General features: G+C 58.7%; 4 protein-coding genes across 4 annotated transcripts; 2 read left to right on the forward strand and 2 right to left on the reverse strand.

Moving 5' to 3' along the window:
- Window positions 1–138: 138 nt before the first annotated feature.
- ACA1_385500 (bromodomain domain containing protein) lies at window positions 139–4,919 on the reverse strand (the record flags this gene model as incomplete). The annotated part of the gene is made up of 20 exons (XM_004347105.1): window positions 139–572; window positions 677–716; window positions 832–914; window positions 1,034–1,187; window positions 1,220–1,376; window positions 1,483–1,743; window positions 1,875–1,987; window positions 2,062–2,160; window positions 2,262–2,384; window positions 2,504–2,586; window positions 2,681–2,778; window positions 2,890–2,969; window positions 3,046–3,148; window positions 3,266–3,359; window positions 3,437–3,585; window positions 3,672–3,789; window positions 3,892–4,053; window positions 4,140–4,237; window positions 4,395–4,486; window positions 4,746–4,919. The coding sequence occupies 20 exons, from the start codon at window positions 4,917–4,919 to the stop codon at window positions 139–141; spliced, it is 2,715 nt and encodes a 904-aa protein (XP_004347155.1).
- Window positions 4,920–6,178: 1,259 nt separating this feature from the next.
- Window positions 6,179–7,706, forward strand: ACA1_385510 (regulator of chromosome condensation (RCC1) repeat domain containing protein; the record flags this gene model as incomplete). The annotated part of the gene is made up of 9 exons (XM_004347106.1): window positions 6,179–6,256; window positions 6,315–6,352; window positions 6,475–6,605; window positions 6,669–6,754; window positions 6,842–6,899; window positions 6,969–7,124; window positions 7,205–7,360; window positions 7,441–7,545; window positions 7,636–7,706. 9 exons carry the CDS (start codon window positions 6,179–6,181, stop codon window positions 7,704–7,706), a joined length of 879 nt encoding a protein of 292 aa, XP_004347156.1.
- A 639-nt stretch (window positions 7,707–8,345) lies between these two features.
- Window positions 8,346–8,815, forward strand: ACA1_385520 (uncharacterized protein; the record flags this gene model as incomplete). Its single annotated transcript, XM_004347107.1, has 3 exons — window positions 8,346–8,386; window positions 8,456–8,619; window positions 8,700–8,815. 3 exons carry the CDS (start codon window positions 8,346–8,348, stop codon window positions 8,813–8,815), a joined length of 321 nt encoding a protein of 106 aa, XP_004347157.1.
- Window positions 8,816–9,779: 964 nt separating this feature from the next.
- Window positions 9,780–13,913, reverse strand: ACA1_385530 (transporter, monovalent cation:proton antiporter2 (CPA2) family protein; the record flags this gene model as incomplete). The annotated part of the gene is made up of 12 exons (XM_004347108.1): window positions 9,780–10,757; window positions 10,820–10,939; window positions 11,011–11,307; window positions 11,637–11,808; window positions 11,900–12,109; window positions 12,200–12,293; window positions 12,381–12,465; window positions 12,556–12,736; window positions 12,893–13,033; window positions 13,122–13,279; window positions 13,388–13,677; window positions 13,760–13,913. The coding sequence occupies 12 exons, from the start codon at window positions 13,911–13,913 to the stop codon at window positions 9,780–9,782; spliced, it is 2,880 nt and encodes a 959-aa protein (XP_004347158.1).
- Between the last annotated feature and the right edge of the window lie 25 nt (window positions 13,914–13,938).

Below are 13,938 nucleotides of genomic sequence, written 5' to 3' on the forward strand. Positions count from 1 at the left end.
ATACACTGTGTTGTTGATGGGGCTTAGCTCAACGCTCGGGAAGAAATCATGGGAGACGGGCGTCGACGCACCTGTTGTGGCCTTGGGCACCGGTGGGCACAGAAGAAGAAGAAGAAGGCAGGCAGACAGGCAGAGTCCTCAGCTGTGCCCGAACTCGATGTGTTCGAAGGAGGTGGGCGCGTAGCTTTCGTTTCGTCGACCGCCGCTGCCGCCGCCCTGGGAGTAGGTCTCGTCCCGCTCCTCCTTTATCCGCTTCCGCTCCTTCCTCTGCTGCGCCGCCGCAGCCGCCGCCGACGCGCTGCTGCCGCTGACGCCGGGCGTGCCGGCATTGCCGGGCGAAGCGTAGCCGCCGGACGGAGTCGATGACGACGACGCCGACGACGAATGGTGGTGATGGTGGTGGCGCTTCCGCTTCTTGTCGCCGCCGCCGGCGTCGCTCCCGGAACCGCTGCCGCGGTCGGCCTTGTCCTTCCGCCTCTCGCGCCCTTTCTCTCGTCGCTGCTGCCTCGCGACCCCGTTCTCGTTCTTGGGGTCGAGCCCTCCTCCCAGCTCCTCCGGCGTCGCATCAAAGTCTGCGCCACGAGAGCGAAAGTTAAACAACGAAGAAGAACGAAGAACGAGAGAAGAACGAGAGAAGAAGATTGTGAGCGCCAAGGGGAGTTGAGGGAGAACGAACCAAACTCGCTTCGCTGTCTCTTTCGTGGCGCAGAGACGGTCTGAAAGGAAAGAAAAAGAAGAAGACGACGACGACGAATGGCGATGATTAGTGAGTGGATGCTGAACAGGTGATGTGACACACGCGCGACCTCGGGGAAGGGTCTCGCCGCTTACCTTGAGCGCTGTCGCGGGAGCCGCGGCGACCGGTTCGTCCTCTTCCTCGAGGGTCATCTCCTCGTGTTCCTCGTCTCCCGGGTCTGTGGTCGACACGTCGACCGCACGGGGCCGGAAAGGGTGAGCTCAAGTGCGATGCCGTGGCTGCTGGTGGTGGGTGGTGCGTGGTGCGTGGTGCGTGGAGCGTGGAGCGTGGGTGTACCGTTGCCGTTGCCGGCGAGGCAGCTGTCGACGTAGGCCTGGATGCGCACCAGCGCGTCGGGCGGCAGCTCGTTCAGGTCGATCTCGATATCGCCGTTGCTGTCCCCCTCCTCGCCCTGGTGGTCGCCGACGGAGTCAGCGCAGGCAGCGCACACCTTGGGGGCTGGGGGGGGGGGCGGACACGTACGGTGGGCATGGAGGAGGCCTGCTGGATCATGGTGAGGACCTCCATGAGCTGGTGCGGCGATAACCGGTTCACGTTCTGGCTCAGCCGCGCGCGCGCCACCTCCAGCTCCTCCGGACTGATCACCGTCGCCGGCGCGGCCTTGGCCGCTGTCGCCGCACTGTGTGTCGTGCGCGTGCGTGCGGCGGGTTGTAAGTGCGACCGCACGCACTCACGCACTCACGCACGACACACACGACACGCACACGCAGGGGGGAGGGGCGTACGCGACGGGTCGGGAGGGTTTCTTCTTGGCGCCGGTGAGGGATGCGCCCGAAGACGAAGATGAAGAGGAGGACGATGAAGAGGAGGTGGTGGAGGTCGAGGTGGACGCGGCGGGCTCCTTTTGGGCGGCGGGCGGGCCAGCGGCGGCGGCCGGCTGCTGCGGGGCGGCAGCAACAGCCGAGGCGTAGCGCTCCTTCTCCTCCTTCAGCATGTTGTGCACTCGCACCAGTCGCCTCTCAAACAGGCCTCGCAGCTTCTTGGCCCTGTTTTAAAAAACAAAAAATAACATTAAAAAAGTACAAACAAACACAAACGTAAATATAAGTGAAGAGAGTAAATGTACAAAATAAATAAATGCTGATTATGATTATTATGAGATATAATAATAACGTACCAGTAGCCGATGTCCGAGTCGGGTTCGTTGAAGAGGAGGGCGTTGGCAAAGACCAGATGCACGTCGCGCTCGAACTGGGCCAGCACTTCGTACTTGCCGTTCTTGAGCTTTTGCTGTACACGTGCGTTGCGTAAGAAAAAGAAAAGAAAAACGAAGCCGCGCAAGAAGGAGACCCGGGTCAGCGTACGTTGATGGTGCCAAAGTCCATGGGCTCCTTGATGATGTCGAAGTAGGTGGGGATGCCCAGCGCCACAGGGTCCACGGGCTGGTTGAACGGCCAGGCGTCCTACAAGAGCGAGCCAGGACAGGGGAAGAAAGAAAGTGAGCACCTGGTGCTGCACGACAGACGGCAGACGGTGGTGTGGTGGGCTGGTGGTGTTGGCGTACGGTGTCGGAGATGAGGCTGGTCATGATCTTCTTGCACTCGAGCAGGATGTTCCCCTTCATCGCGTCCACCTTTTCCACCTTCTTCTTCGGCACGCGCCGCACGTATTCGGCGGGCTTGTGCTTCTGCGCAGTCACCACCACCCCACCATTATTGTAAATTATTAATCGGCACGAACCGCACAACGCGGTGTGTGTGTGGTGTGTGTGGTGTGTGTGCGGTGTGTGGAGCGTGCCTGTTCGACCGAGAGCTCAGGCAGGAGGTCGACGATCATTTCCTTCTTGATCTTTCGGAAGCCCTTACTCTCCGCCGCTTCGTTGAAGTGCGCTGCGTGGTGGTGGTGGTGGTAGTGGTGGTGGGTAAAAGATGAGCCAAGAGGCCTTGCACGCGGCGCACAGCAGCAGCAAGGGCTGGAGCGCACCGATGAGGTATTCGCCAAAGGTCTTGCGGACCCGGGCGAGGCACTGGCGACTGACGTCGTCGTTGTTCATTCCGGGCAGGGTTCCCCATTCACGCAGCCTTCAAGCAATGAGTGAGAACACGACACGACACGACACACGGCACACGTCAGTCAGGCACGCGCACACGGCGGCGTGTGGTGTTGTAAAACAAACGAGCGCGTGAGCTTACCCAGTCGCTCCTTTCTTCCTGTAGTCGGTCGCGCTCAGGAACTCGATCGCGCTCTCCACGTTCAAATTGGCTGAAAGAATCTGTAGTGGTGGTTGGGGGGGAGCGAAAGAGGTTAACGAGAGAGCCACTCCTCCGATGGGGGGGGGGGTGGCGCACCTCTTCACAGTAATCGGCGAGGTGCGAATATTGGTAAATCTCTGCGGCACGCAACAGCTCCACCAGCTGCGCCAGCTCTCTCACTTTGTCCGTCTCGCTCGATCTAATTGAACGCGTGCGTGCGGGGTCGTGTGTGCGTGTGCGTGTGGATATGGCGTGATGAGCGTGACGCTCACTCATTCACAACTCGGAGCTCTGAGGGGTGAAGTGAACGACGTACGCTGAGCTCAGGAAAGCGGCGAGGGAGACCAGTGCGGGCACCTCGCCCGTACACACGAAGTGGAGCAGATTTTCGAACACGGAGGCACTCATTCCTGGGGCGAAAGAGTGAGTCGCGTGTGGCGTGGGTCCAGACGCGTACGTAACAGCGATTACGGGGCCGGGCGGGTACCTTGCACGTGTACGATGGTGAGGTTGCCGATCTGCTCCGGCTCTGATGTGCTTCCGTTGCTGCCCTTGTGCCGCTCGTGCTGTTGGATGATCTCCTTCAGCCGCGGACAGCGCAGGCAAATGATGTTCTTGTGCCCGTAGAGCGTTCGCCTGTGTGTGTGTGTGTGTTTGTGTGTGGGGTGGTGAGTACACGTCACACGTGTGTGTTGTGTGTGTGTGTGTGTGTGTAGACTGACCTGTCTTCGCCCTCGATGATGAAGGCCACATCGGCGTAGGTTTTGTCATTTACAAGTCCGCGCAGATCCTCGCTCAGGCGCTGCAGGCTGTTTTTCTCCTTATCTACAGCAGCCTTGGCTGTGTAGGTTTTGCGGCCAACGTCCGAACGGTCAACATCGAAAACCGAAACGCCGCCGGTGTAGTGCGCGCGCGCGCGGAGGCAGGGAAGAAAGGGGGTACCTTTGATGGTCAACAGAGAGAGCGGAGTGTTGCCCTCCTTGTTCTTGGCGTTCAGCTTGGCCCCGTGCTTTACCAGCAGCAGCACGCAATCGAGCACGCCCGCGGAGGCGGCCAAGTGCAGCGGCGAGTTGTGGTCCGACGTCAGAGCGTTCGCATCGGCTCCTGCTCCCCCGCGTTCACGCGCGTGTGCGTGCGTGCGTGAGTGATCAATCGCATGCGCCCTCAGCCACTTTCGTGTGCGCGGGTACCTTTCTCTATGAGCAGGGCAGCGCATTTGGTCTGGGCGTTGATGGCGGCATAGTGCAGCGGCGTCCAGTGCGCGTTGTCCTTGCGCGCTACGTTCGCCCTGTGTGTGTGTGTGTGTGTGTGTGTGTGTGTGTGTGTGTGTGTGTGCGTGGCGGTGGAGGTGGAGGTGACGATGTGAGACGAGCCACAATGCATGACGCCGCCCAGCAGCTTTGCCCATTGTCGGGGCGGGGCGGGGCGGGGCGGGGGGAACGCACCCATTGCGAAGGAGCAAGGTCACGCACGCCTGACGACCGTAGCGTGCGGCGTAGTGCAGCGGTGTCGTCCCGTTCGAGTTCTGGCAGTCCACCTACGTTCCCAAACGAAACACACGTCGCACACGCACAGAGAGAAGAAGAACACATAGGGCACACGGCAACGATGTCAGCAAGTTGCTGTCATGGAAGAAAACTAGCACTGAGCTCGACAAGATCAAGATCAACGGGTAAACTGATGAACTCAGCGTTGAAAAAGGGAAACGCTGGAGGTCGAAGTCGAGCTGGATTGAACAAAGTGTGGAGGTTGCTGGCCGAAGAGAAAGAGAAGGGGGGTAGAAGGGTAAAACGTACCTGAGCGCCGTTGTGCAGCAAAAGCTTGACGCAGTTGGGATGGCCGGCCATGCAGGCCAGATGAAGTGGTGTCTCCCCGTACTCATCCTCTTCATTCACAGCCTGGATGTTGCGCTGAATGAGCTTCTGCAGCTCCTCCTCCCTGCCATCTTCGGCAGCTTCGTGAATCGACATGTCTTGCACCGGATTAATCGGCCGCAATTCGATGTGGGTGTTGCAGCCTGTGAAGTTTGTCGCCGGGTGGGATCAAGCGTCTCTTCAATGATCGACCTCGATGGCGAAAATTAACGATCAAATTCGTATCTCTACTTCGCCTCGTCTCGTTCTTTCTCGAACAATCTAATCGCTCAATGGCACCGCCTTGAATCTCTTTATCAAAGTGAGCCTCTACTCGATGCCAGTCGCAATCCAATGGGCACGCCCCCCAAGCCTCTCTGCCTGAATCCTTCTCGTTTTGGGTCCCTTCTTCTCCAGGCGCCAAACCGTTTCTGCATACCAACCATTCCGACCGTTAGTTCTGATCAAAAATAAATGCAAGAGAAATTACATTTATTTGTTGCTCTATTTCGTCCCGGGCCTTTGTCTGTTGGCGAGGCAAGCACGGATGGGGAGAAGACGAAGATGCATGAGCAAATAAGCTCCGGAGTGCATTCAACCCCCACTTTAGGATAAACTTATAGACCTTAAAAGCAGAAGTTGCTACGTGTTGTTTTAAAGTAAGTGGAGTGTGTTGGCACCGGTACAAAACCTCTTCGCTGAGCTGTCTTTTGGGTTTCTTTTCTGACCTTCGCGCTGCCCCCAGTTCGAGTGGTGCTGTTGATCTCTCCATCTCCTCGCTCCTCTTCCGGCCAGCTTGCGCTTGAACGTCGAAGCGACAAAGATGGAACGCGCAAGAACTGAGACGACGACCAAGAACGTATGGAGAAATCAAAAGCGAACTCAAGGCAAGTTGACACACCTTCAATCGGATCAGATGATGTTCAGCAGATGTTGTTTATCTCTTCGCCCCTACCGGCGTCCTTAGCCTTGTTCATAGTGATCGCAACATTATCTGCGGTTGAGTACTGATCCCCTTCCCCATTCCCTTCCTTAGGCGATGTCTATGTCTGGGGCTGGAACTACTGGTCCCAGCTAGGCATTGAAGAAGACAAAACAGACAAAGAGGAACCATTCCTGCTCTCCAAGGTGAGCACACGATTGCTCCCATCTCTCAAAGCATCATCGCTAAGCCCCCCCCCCGTTTATCAAAACACAGCTGTCAGCTCGAAAAGTGGTGTTCGTGGCTGCGGGCCAGAACTTTTCAACAGCAGTAACAGGTGCGCATTGACACATCTACTTCGATTGTTGGTTGCACACCACCTTTTTCTGTGTGCAAATCCATATTTATTTGGCCTTCATCTTCTTCTTCTTCTTTGCACACACCAGAAAAAGGCATGGTGTTCAGCTGGGGCCTAGGGAACGGCGGGCAGTTGGGTCACCACGACGAAGAGAACGGGTCCTTTCCACGTGAGGTACCACCACCATCTACTACCTACCATCAACCTTATCTTTCACTCACCACCTCTGCAGGTGTCGGCCCTGCGAAAGAAACCATCTGTAATCATAGCGTGCGGGGAGACGCACGCTCTCGTTTTAAAGAGTACTCGACACCACCCTCTTCCTCCTCTGCTGGGCCATGGGAAGGTGAGGCTCACCTTGATTTGCGAGCAGAGTCGGGAGGGTTGTATAGCGTGGGCAACGGGGAGTCGGGTCGATTGGGCTTGGGCAACGAAAACTGCTGCAACATTCCCAAGAGGATCAACATCAAGAAGAAGGTGGTGGGGGTATCCTGTGGAGATGAACACTCGGCCGTCTTCACAGGTACGCACCTGGAACTCCAATCATCGGTTCCGTGTGAGCTCACTCACCTCATCCCCACTGCAGAGGCGAACACGGTGCTGACGTGGGGCAACGGCACCGGGGGACGATTAGGAACGGGGGACGAGATTTCTCGAACACAGCCCGTACTGGTACATACAAATACGACCTCCATGGTCCCATTGCTCCGACCCACCATTGACTGTCTTGTACTCTCCAACCCAAAGGTGGAATTTCAGCCAGAGCACAAGGTCGCACAGATCAGCTGTGGTTCCGATTGGACGGCAGTGCTCACACGTATATGCCCAATCAACTCTTCGCAACTGCGTGGTGGACCACTTTCACTTACGGTGTCGTGATCTCCAGTGGCGGGCAAGGTGTTCACGTTCGGCGTGGGGTCCTACGGCAAGCTGGGGCATGGCAACGACAGCAACCAGTTGGTGCCCAAGCTCGTGGAGGAGCTGGATACGGAGCGGGTGGTCTCGCTGTCCTGCGGCGCCGACCACATGGCTGCACTCAACAGTGCGGCCGCTGCCCCCCCCCCCACACCAAGCCAAGCGCGTGAAAGATTGGTGCTCACCTGCGCTTGTGTGTGTCGACAGTTGAGGGCGACGTGTTCACGTGGGGGTGCGGAGGCAATGGGCGATTGGGCCACGGGTCGGAGCGGGACAGCAAGAAGCCGGTGCTGGTGAAGGGCATGAACGGCCTGGTTGCCCTCACGGTTGAGTGTGGCGGCTACCACATGGGCGTCACCACCCGTACGCTTCCCTCTCCCCTCCTCCTACTCGTGGTTACGTTGCGTGTGCCTAACATACCATACTTTGGGGGGGGGACGTAGTGGATGGGGAGCTCTACATGTGGGGGTGGAATGTGTACGGCCAGTGTGGACTGGGCCTCCACGTGGAAAATCAGCTCACGCCCGTCCTAGTCGAACAACTACGAGGTAATCAAGTCACTTCCCCCCCTCCCCTCTCTAGTATGAATTCGCCAATAGCATCCCCTACTGACTTTGGGATGATATGAATGTGCATAGGCAAGAGGGTGCTGATGGTGGCTTGCGGAGAGAGCCACACGATGGCCCTCGTCTCGAACAACAGCAGCTGAGCCCCGCCTGCCCAACCCCAATCCCCGCAGAACGCCCAGCGGACCCGCACATGAGCGCACCACCTGCCGGGCGGCCACACGGACTCAGTTTGGGAGGCTCGAGTGGCGCGGGTTGTATCGCTAGACTCCAGGCAGGAGTCCCCCAAGTTGAGCTTCAGCTTGCTGGGGAGATGCGCTGCCGTTGAAAACACAGATTTGGTTCTCTTTCGGGATTGTGCCCTGCTGAGGTCACGGGGGAGCTGACCTCGCCTTCCTATTGGCCCTAGTGGATGGTGCTTGATCATCGATTTGAACTGCGCCCAACCAATTGCAATCTGCTTTCGGTGGATGGTGTAATTCGAGTCAGATTTCACTCGAATTTCCCCATCGTTCACTGTTAGCCTGGGGCGATGAGTGGGTCGCCTGTGGACCATTGCTGCGAATTCCACACCAGCAACAAGCCACCATCCGCCGCCCTTTTGCCCTGGCCCACGCCCTCCCCTCATTATAAGACCCGTCCCACCGAGTTCATTTTCTCACTTTCATCATCCAAGCACCATCAACACAACCGCCTCTAGCCCAAGCCTTTCACTTTTGACTGCAACTTCGACTTCACCACAACCAACTCTTCCTCCTCCTTCTTCTTCTTCACGCAACACCATGAATGACCTCGTCGAGATGATCCTCCTCTACATCGCCAAGTACGTTTTCTTCTTTAGTTGTAGTGCTGTGGAGAACAAAACTGACCAAAAACTATCAACGTTCTACAGGGCGCCGTTCGCGTTGTTTGGCGGTGGCGTGATCTTCTTCGCCCTCCTGTTCTTCTTGTGCGCGTGCTACTGGCTTATCGCCGGCCGCGTGGTGTGGGTCATCCGCGACATCAAGAAGAAGAGGGAGCCCGTGCCCGTCGGCTATTACTCGGTCGCCCGCAACGGTAAGCACAGGCTTTCTCTTTCGTTCTTCATTCTTCATTCTTCATTCTTTTGGGTCCGGAGCTAAAACTGTGGTTCGCAGATTGGGTGCCCGTGCCTCTGCCCGAGGTCGCTCCCACCAAGGAGCAGCGAGTCTACGAGTCGGCGGTCTACGAGACTCAGTCGAACATGTCCCCCGTCTACGAGATGCCGGTCTAAGCTGCCCACGATGATGCGGTTCCCCTGACCCCTCAACCACAACAAACAACACAACCACCCTACACCCAACACCACCACCGCCACCCTGGAGAGAGTCATCACCATCGACACCCAACACTTGACCCCGACCGCACGCAGTGGAAGAGAGCTTCTACTGGCGCGTCGCGCCCGCAACACCCTCCAGCCACGCCTTCTCCTCCCTCACAGCCGCCCCACTTCACCGCCTTCGCCACTTCAACGCCATCGCCATCGCCATCTCCACACTCCACTCCACTTCACCTCACACCACACCACACACCACCTACACCACAACGCACAAACCACCACCAATACCACACTACACCGCACCTCACGCCACACTCCACACTTCTTCTTCTTCTTCCACGCATCAACATCTTCATCACGCCTCCGCCGACACACAACACACACCACACCACACCTTACACCACACGCCACTCCTCCCCACGCACCGCATCTTCCTCACCACGACGCCCATCGACACCCCACAAACCACCGCCAACACCACCGACACGACACGTCACGCCAACACCACACACCACCGACAAGTGAAGTTGCAGATGGCCTTCACCTCCACCCTTCCTTTTCCTTCCCCAGCCCCCGGCCCTGCCGTCAAGAAGGCGCCGGCCCTCGCCCGATGACCGACCACCGGCTTCGACCGACCGATCGACCGCTCGTCCGCGACTTCGTCCCTCCCGCCGGCCCCGATCTCTCACTCTCTCTTTCTGCCCACCATCACCGACCTCGACGACGTTCTCCACTTCTTTCTCTCTCTTTCTCCCTGGACATATTGTCTCCCTCTGGCTGCTTAGATAAGCACCAGCCTTCTGCATATTCTGAAACATACTACATATACTACATACACATGTTAATAACCGCAGCCAGCATTTGGCGTGTCCCTTAGCAATTTATGATGGTGCCCGCCACGAGAGAGCGATGATATAAACTACACGACGGGAACGGAGAAGCGTCGGCTCCTGCGCTTGTGCTTGTGCTTCTCCTGGTACTTGGCCGACGGCGGCGGGTAGACCACCAGCAGCGGCGCCGCGACCGCGTCCGCGAACTCCTCGAACGTGGTCGGCGCGTTACGCTGATGGTGCTGATGCTGATGCTGATGGTGGTCGTGGTGGTCGAGGAAGAGCTTGCGGCTCTGGCCCACGAGCAGCAGGCGGTGCTCGTCCTTGGCCTCCTCCTTGAGCGCGGCGGTCCACAGGTCGTCGGGGTCCGCCTGTACGAGGCGCACGTTGGGCAGGCCCTGGACCAGCCGCACGAGCGACTCGAGGCTCGCCCCGCCGGCCGCCACGTCGAGCGCCTCGATGTCCACCGCGGCCGGCGTGATGACGTCACCAGGGCCGATGCTCAGGTCGAGCCGCTGGTGGGCGTCGGGCTTAAGGTGGCCGCTGACGTTGGTATGCTCGACCGTGTCCCAGGTCTCCTCCTTCTCGTCGTCCATGTCGAACACGAGCGACGACAGCACCACCACGTCGAGGTACTCGTACCACCTTCGCCGCGACGCGGTCGTTGTGTCGACATTGTCGTCGTACCCGTCGTTCGAGCTGTCGACACTATCGCCACTGGGAGTCTCGCCCACGTTCGATCCACCGAAGCCGTTGTCGACACCGTCCAGGGTCGCACCCTCGAGGGGCTCGTCGCCCGGCTGGCGCGCGACCAGTATCTCCACGCGGGCCTCCGGGTCGGCCGCCATCGAGAGGGCCAGCTTGAGGGCCTCGCGCTCGTGCTTCTTGAAGCCGTAGACGAGCAGCACGTGCCGCGCGTTGAGCCGCGCCTGCGGGCCGCCCTTGGTGAGGGCTACGGCCACGGGCGGGTGGACGTGGCGCAGGAGGTAGGTCGCCGTCGTCTGCAGCCCTTCGGCCGTGAGCGCCGCAAAGGGCCGTGCCCAGCCCACCACCACTAAATTCGCCGCCTGCTCCAACCAAGAGTCAACAAATGATGCGTGTGTGCGGTGTGTGCGGTGGTGGAGCGTACGCTCGAGTTGGCAAAGGCCGCGAGGTCCTTGGACACGTTGGTGGTGGCGCGGGTGGTGAGATTGATCTCGACATCGAGCATGGCCGCCATGTGCCGCGCCCTCGTCGCCGCGTCGTCCAACTAAGCAACCAACCAACCACACGTGAGCTAATGCCACCTTAACATCATTGTTGGGGGGGGGCAGGGCGTACGTCGACGCTCTGCTCCACGTGGCGGGTCTCCTTCTCGGTGAGGTCGGGGAAGGTCGAGTAGAGCTGGCCCCCGTTCGAGGCCTTGTCGAACCCGGCGCCCGCGCGCAGCGGCGCCTTCTCCTTGTCATCGGTCTGGCCGACTCTGCGATAGGCGCCGCCGCCGGTGCTGCTACCGCTGCTGCCACTCCCGAGGACAATGCCGCTGTGGCGGCTTCCGAGGCCGCTGCGGGGGCTGAGTGGCCCGCCGACATCGCCGAGGCCGTCGCCGCTCATGGGGCTGCTCAGCTGCGCGTTTTCCTGCGGTGGTGTGTTAACCTCGAGCTGCTCCGCTGTTGCACCCAACGCATGCAACGAACTGACCCAACGGTTCTATTCGTGTTATGGTAATTGCGCGTGTCGCGTGTGTCGTGTCGTGTCGTGTCGTGTCGTTGGTCGTGTCGTGTGTGTTCGAGTTGCGTGCGTACAAAAGGAAACTATTACTCCAGACAACAGAGTATAGAAGAAAGATTTGGGTCTGTAAAAGCGTGAAGCGAACATGTGTACATATATATTATAATATAGATATTTAGATCTATAACAATATAAAAATATAAATGTAGAAGCGGGTGGAAAAGGTGTGGGCGTACGGTGAAGAAATAGGTCGACGGCCGATCCGACACCTCCTGGAAGGAGACGCCGCTCAACTGGGGCTTGACGCCCGTGGCCATCTGCTGCGCGCGAGCGAAGGCCGCGGCCGCGTGCAGAATGACCACGTCCGCCCGCGACCCAGAAATGCACGCCAGAATCGACGGATACTCCCTGTGCGTGTGCGGTTGTGCGGTTGTGCGTGTGTCGTGTGCGGTGAGAGGCGTGAATCGAGACGTCGAGGGGAGGGGCTGCGTGAACGCACTTCTTGCCCACGATGGGCGCGGCGTTGGTCATGTGGCGCGTCCACACGAACCAGCACAGCGGGGTGGTGATGAAGGTGTTGAAGAGGGCCATGAGCACGAAGCCGGTGAAGATTTCGTTGGTGAGGATGCCCACGTCCAGGCCGATGTTGAGCACGATAAGCTCCACCAGACCCTTCGTGTTCAGCAGAATGCCGATCGTCAACGATTCCCTGATTTTTTTTGCCTTTTCGTCAGCCACATCCATCAATCGAACGTGTGCGGTGTGTGCGGTGTTGCGTGTGCGGTGTCGTGGGTCGTACCGCCACGAGTTATTCAGGATGCGCGCCGAGATTGTGGCACCGCCGACTTTGCCCACGATCGACGCGAGGATGACCAGCACCGTCATCACACCGCCTGCCCACGCACACACATCAGTCAGCCATGCCAGTATATTTTTCTTTGATATTTAAATAAATAACCAAAAATATATTTATCGTGTACCCTGCCACGAGTCGAGGCTCTCCAGGTTGGTCCGCAGTCCCGAGTAGGTGAAATAGAGCGGCAGCAGAATGATGATCACCACGTCCTGGACGATGATCGTCAGTGTGTGCTGTGAGTGTCGTGTCATGTGTCGTGTCGTGTCGTGTGTCGTGTCGTGTCGTGTCGTGACGTGTACCTCGATTCGTTCGGTGAGACGAATGGCGAAGCCGTTCACGCGTGGCGTGACGACGCCCAGGAGGAAGGCCCCGAAAATGGCGTGCACGCCGATAACCTCCGTGATCCACGCCGACACGAAGACCATCACCAAAATGATCACGATCACCTCGTGCTTCATCGCGTCCCGGCTTTGCGCCCTCCTGAAGCCAAATGTGAGCACAACTTTAGCACGACACACTACACACGCACGACGCACGACACGGCACGACGACACGGCACGACGACACGACACACGGCACGACACACGACACGACACACGACACGACACGCACGACACACGGGGATGGGGCGGAGACCTGGCGATGAGGGCGAGAATCGGGCGAATGAAGATGGCGATGAAAAAGAGGTAGGCCACCAGCGCGCCGAAGGTGTAGAGCGCTGTGAGCGGCCCCTCGGCTCGTGCGATCGACACCACCACGGCCAGCATGATCCACGCCCTGTGTGTGCACCAAGCGCAGCAACACGTCAATCGCACGACACACGACACGACACGACACGACACGCACGGAGGGCGAGGGGGCGTACACGACGTCGTCGACGGCGGCGGAGGAGAGGGCGATGAGGCCCACGCGGGTTTGCATGAGGTTCTGGTCGGTCAGGATGCGGGCCAGCACCGGGAACGCAGTAATCGACACCGCCACGCCCACGAACATGAGGAACGAAAAGAACGTCGCACTCTCCGCCTGGCGCGTCGTACCACCGCCCAACGCCGACCATCAGTGTGTGCGGTGCGTGCGTGCGTGCGGTGTGTGCGGTGCGTGTGCGGTGTGTGCGCGTGCGTGCGATGTTACCATCCGGACTTCTTCGTAGATGTAGGTGGAGACGGCGAGGCCGAGGAAGAAGGGCGCGAGCATGGCGCTGATGCTGATGACGAAGGAGCTGCGCAGGTTGGAGGTGAGCAGCTGCGGATCGACCTCCATGCCGATGAGGAACATGAAGAAGATGAGGCCCAGGTTGGACACCACGCCGAACACCTGCAGGGAGGACTCGGGGAAGATGGTGTCCGTGAAGCCTGGCACGCGGCCCATGATGGACGGCCCCAGCACGATGCCCGTCACCACCTCAGCGATCACGCTCGGCTCTGCATTTAATTATAATTAAAACTCAATCGGGAGATTTAATTTAAAGTAAAAAATGAAAATAAATTGAATGGGGCCATTTACGTTTGATGTAGGCGAAGAGCTTGGTGAGGACGCGGGCGAGGGTGCATATGATGACCAGCTGGGCGATGAAGAGAGTGAGCGGCGTTCCGAGCGGGCTGTTGCCATCGTAGATGCTGCCTCCGGCGGCTCCCGCCAGTACCACTATCGCCGCCATCTTCTACTGTCCCAAGCTTCTCGCT

This window comes from Acanthamoeba castellanii, assembly GCF_000313135.1.
Source record: "Acanthamoeba castellanii str. Neff unplaced genomic scaffold scf7180000084730, whole genome shotgun sequence".
In the NCBI taxonomy this organism is placed as follows: Eukaryota; Discosea; order Longamoebia; family Acanthamoebidae; genus Acanthamoeba; species Acanthamoeba castellanii.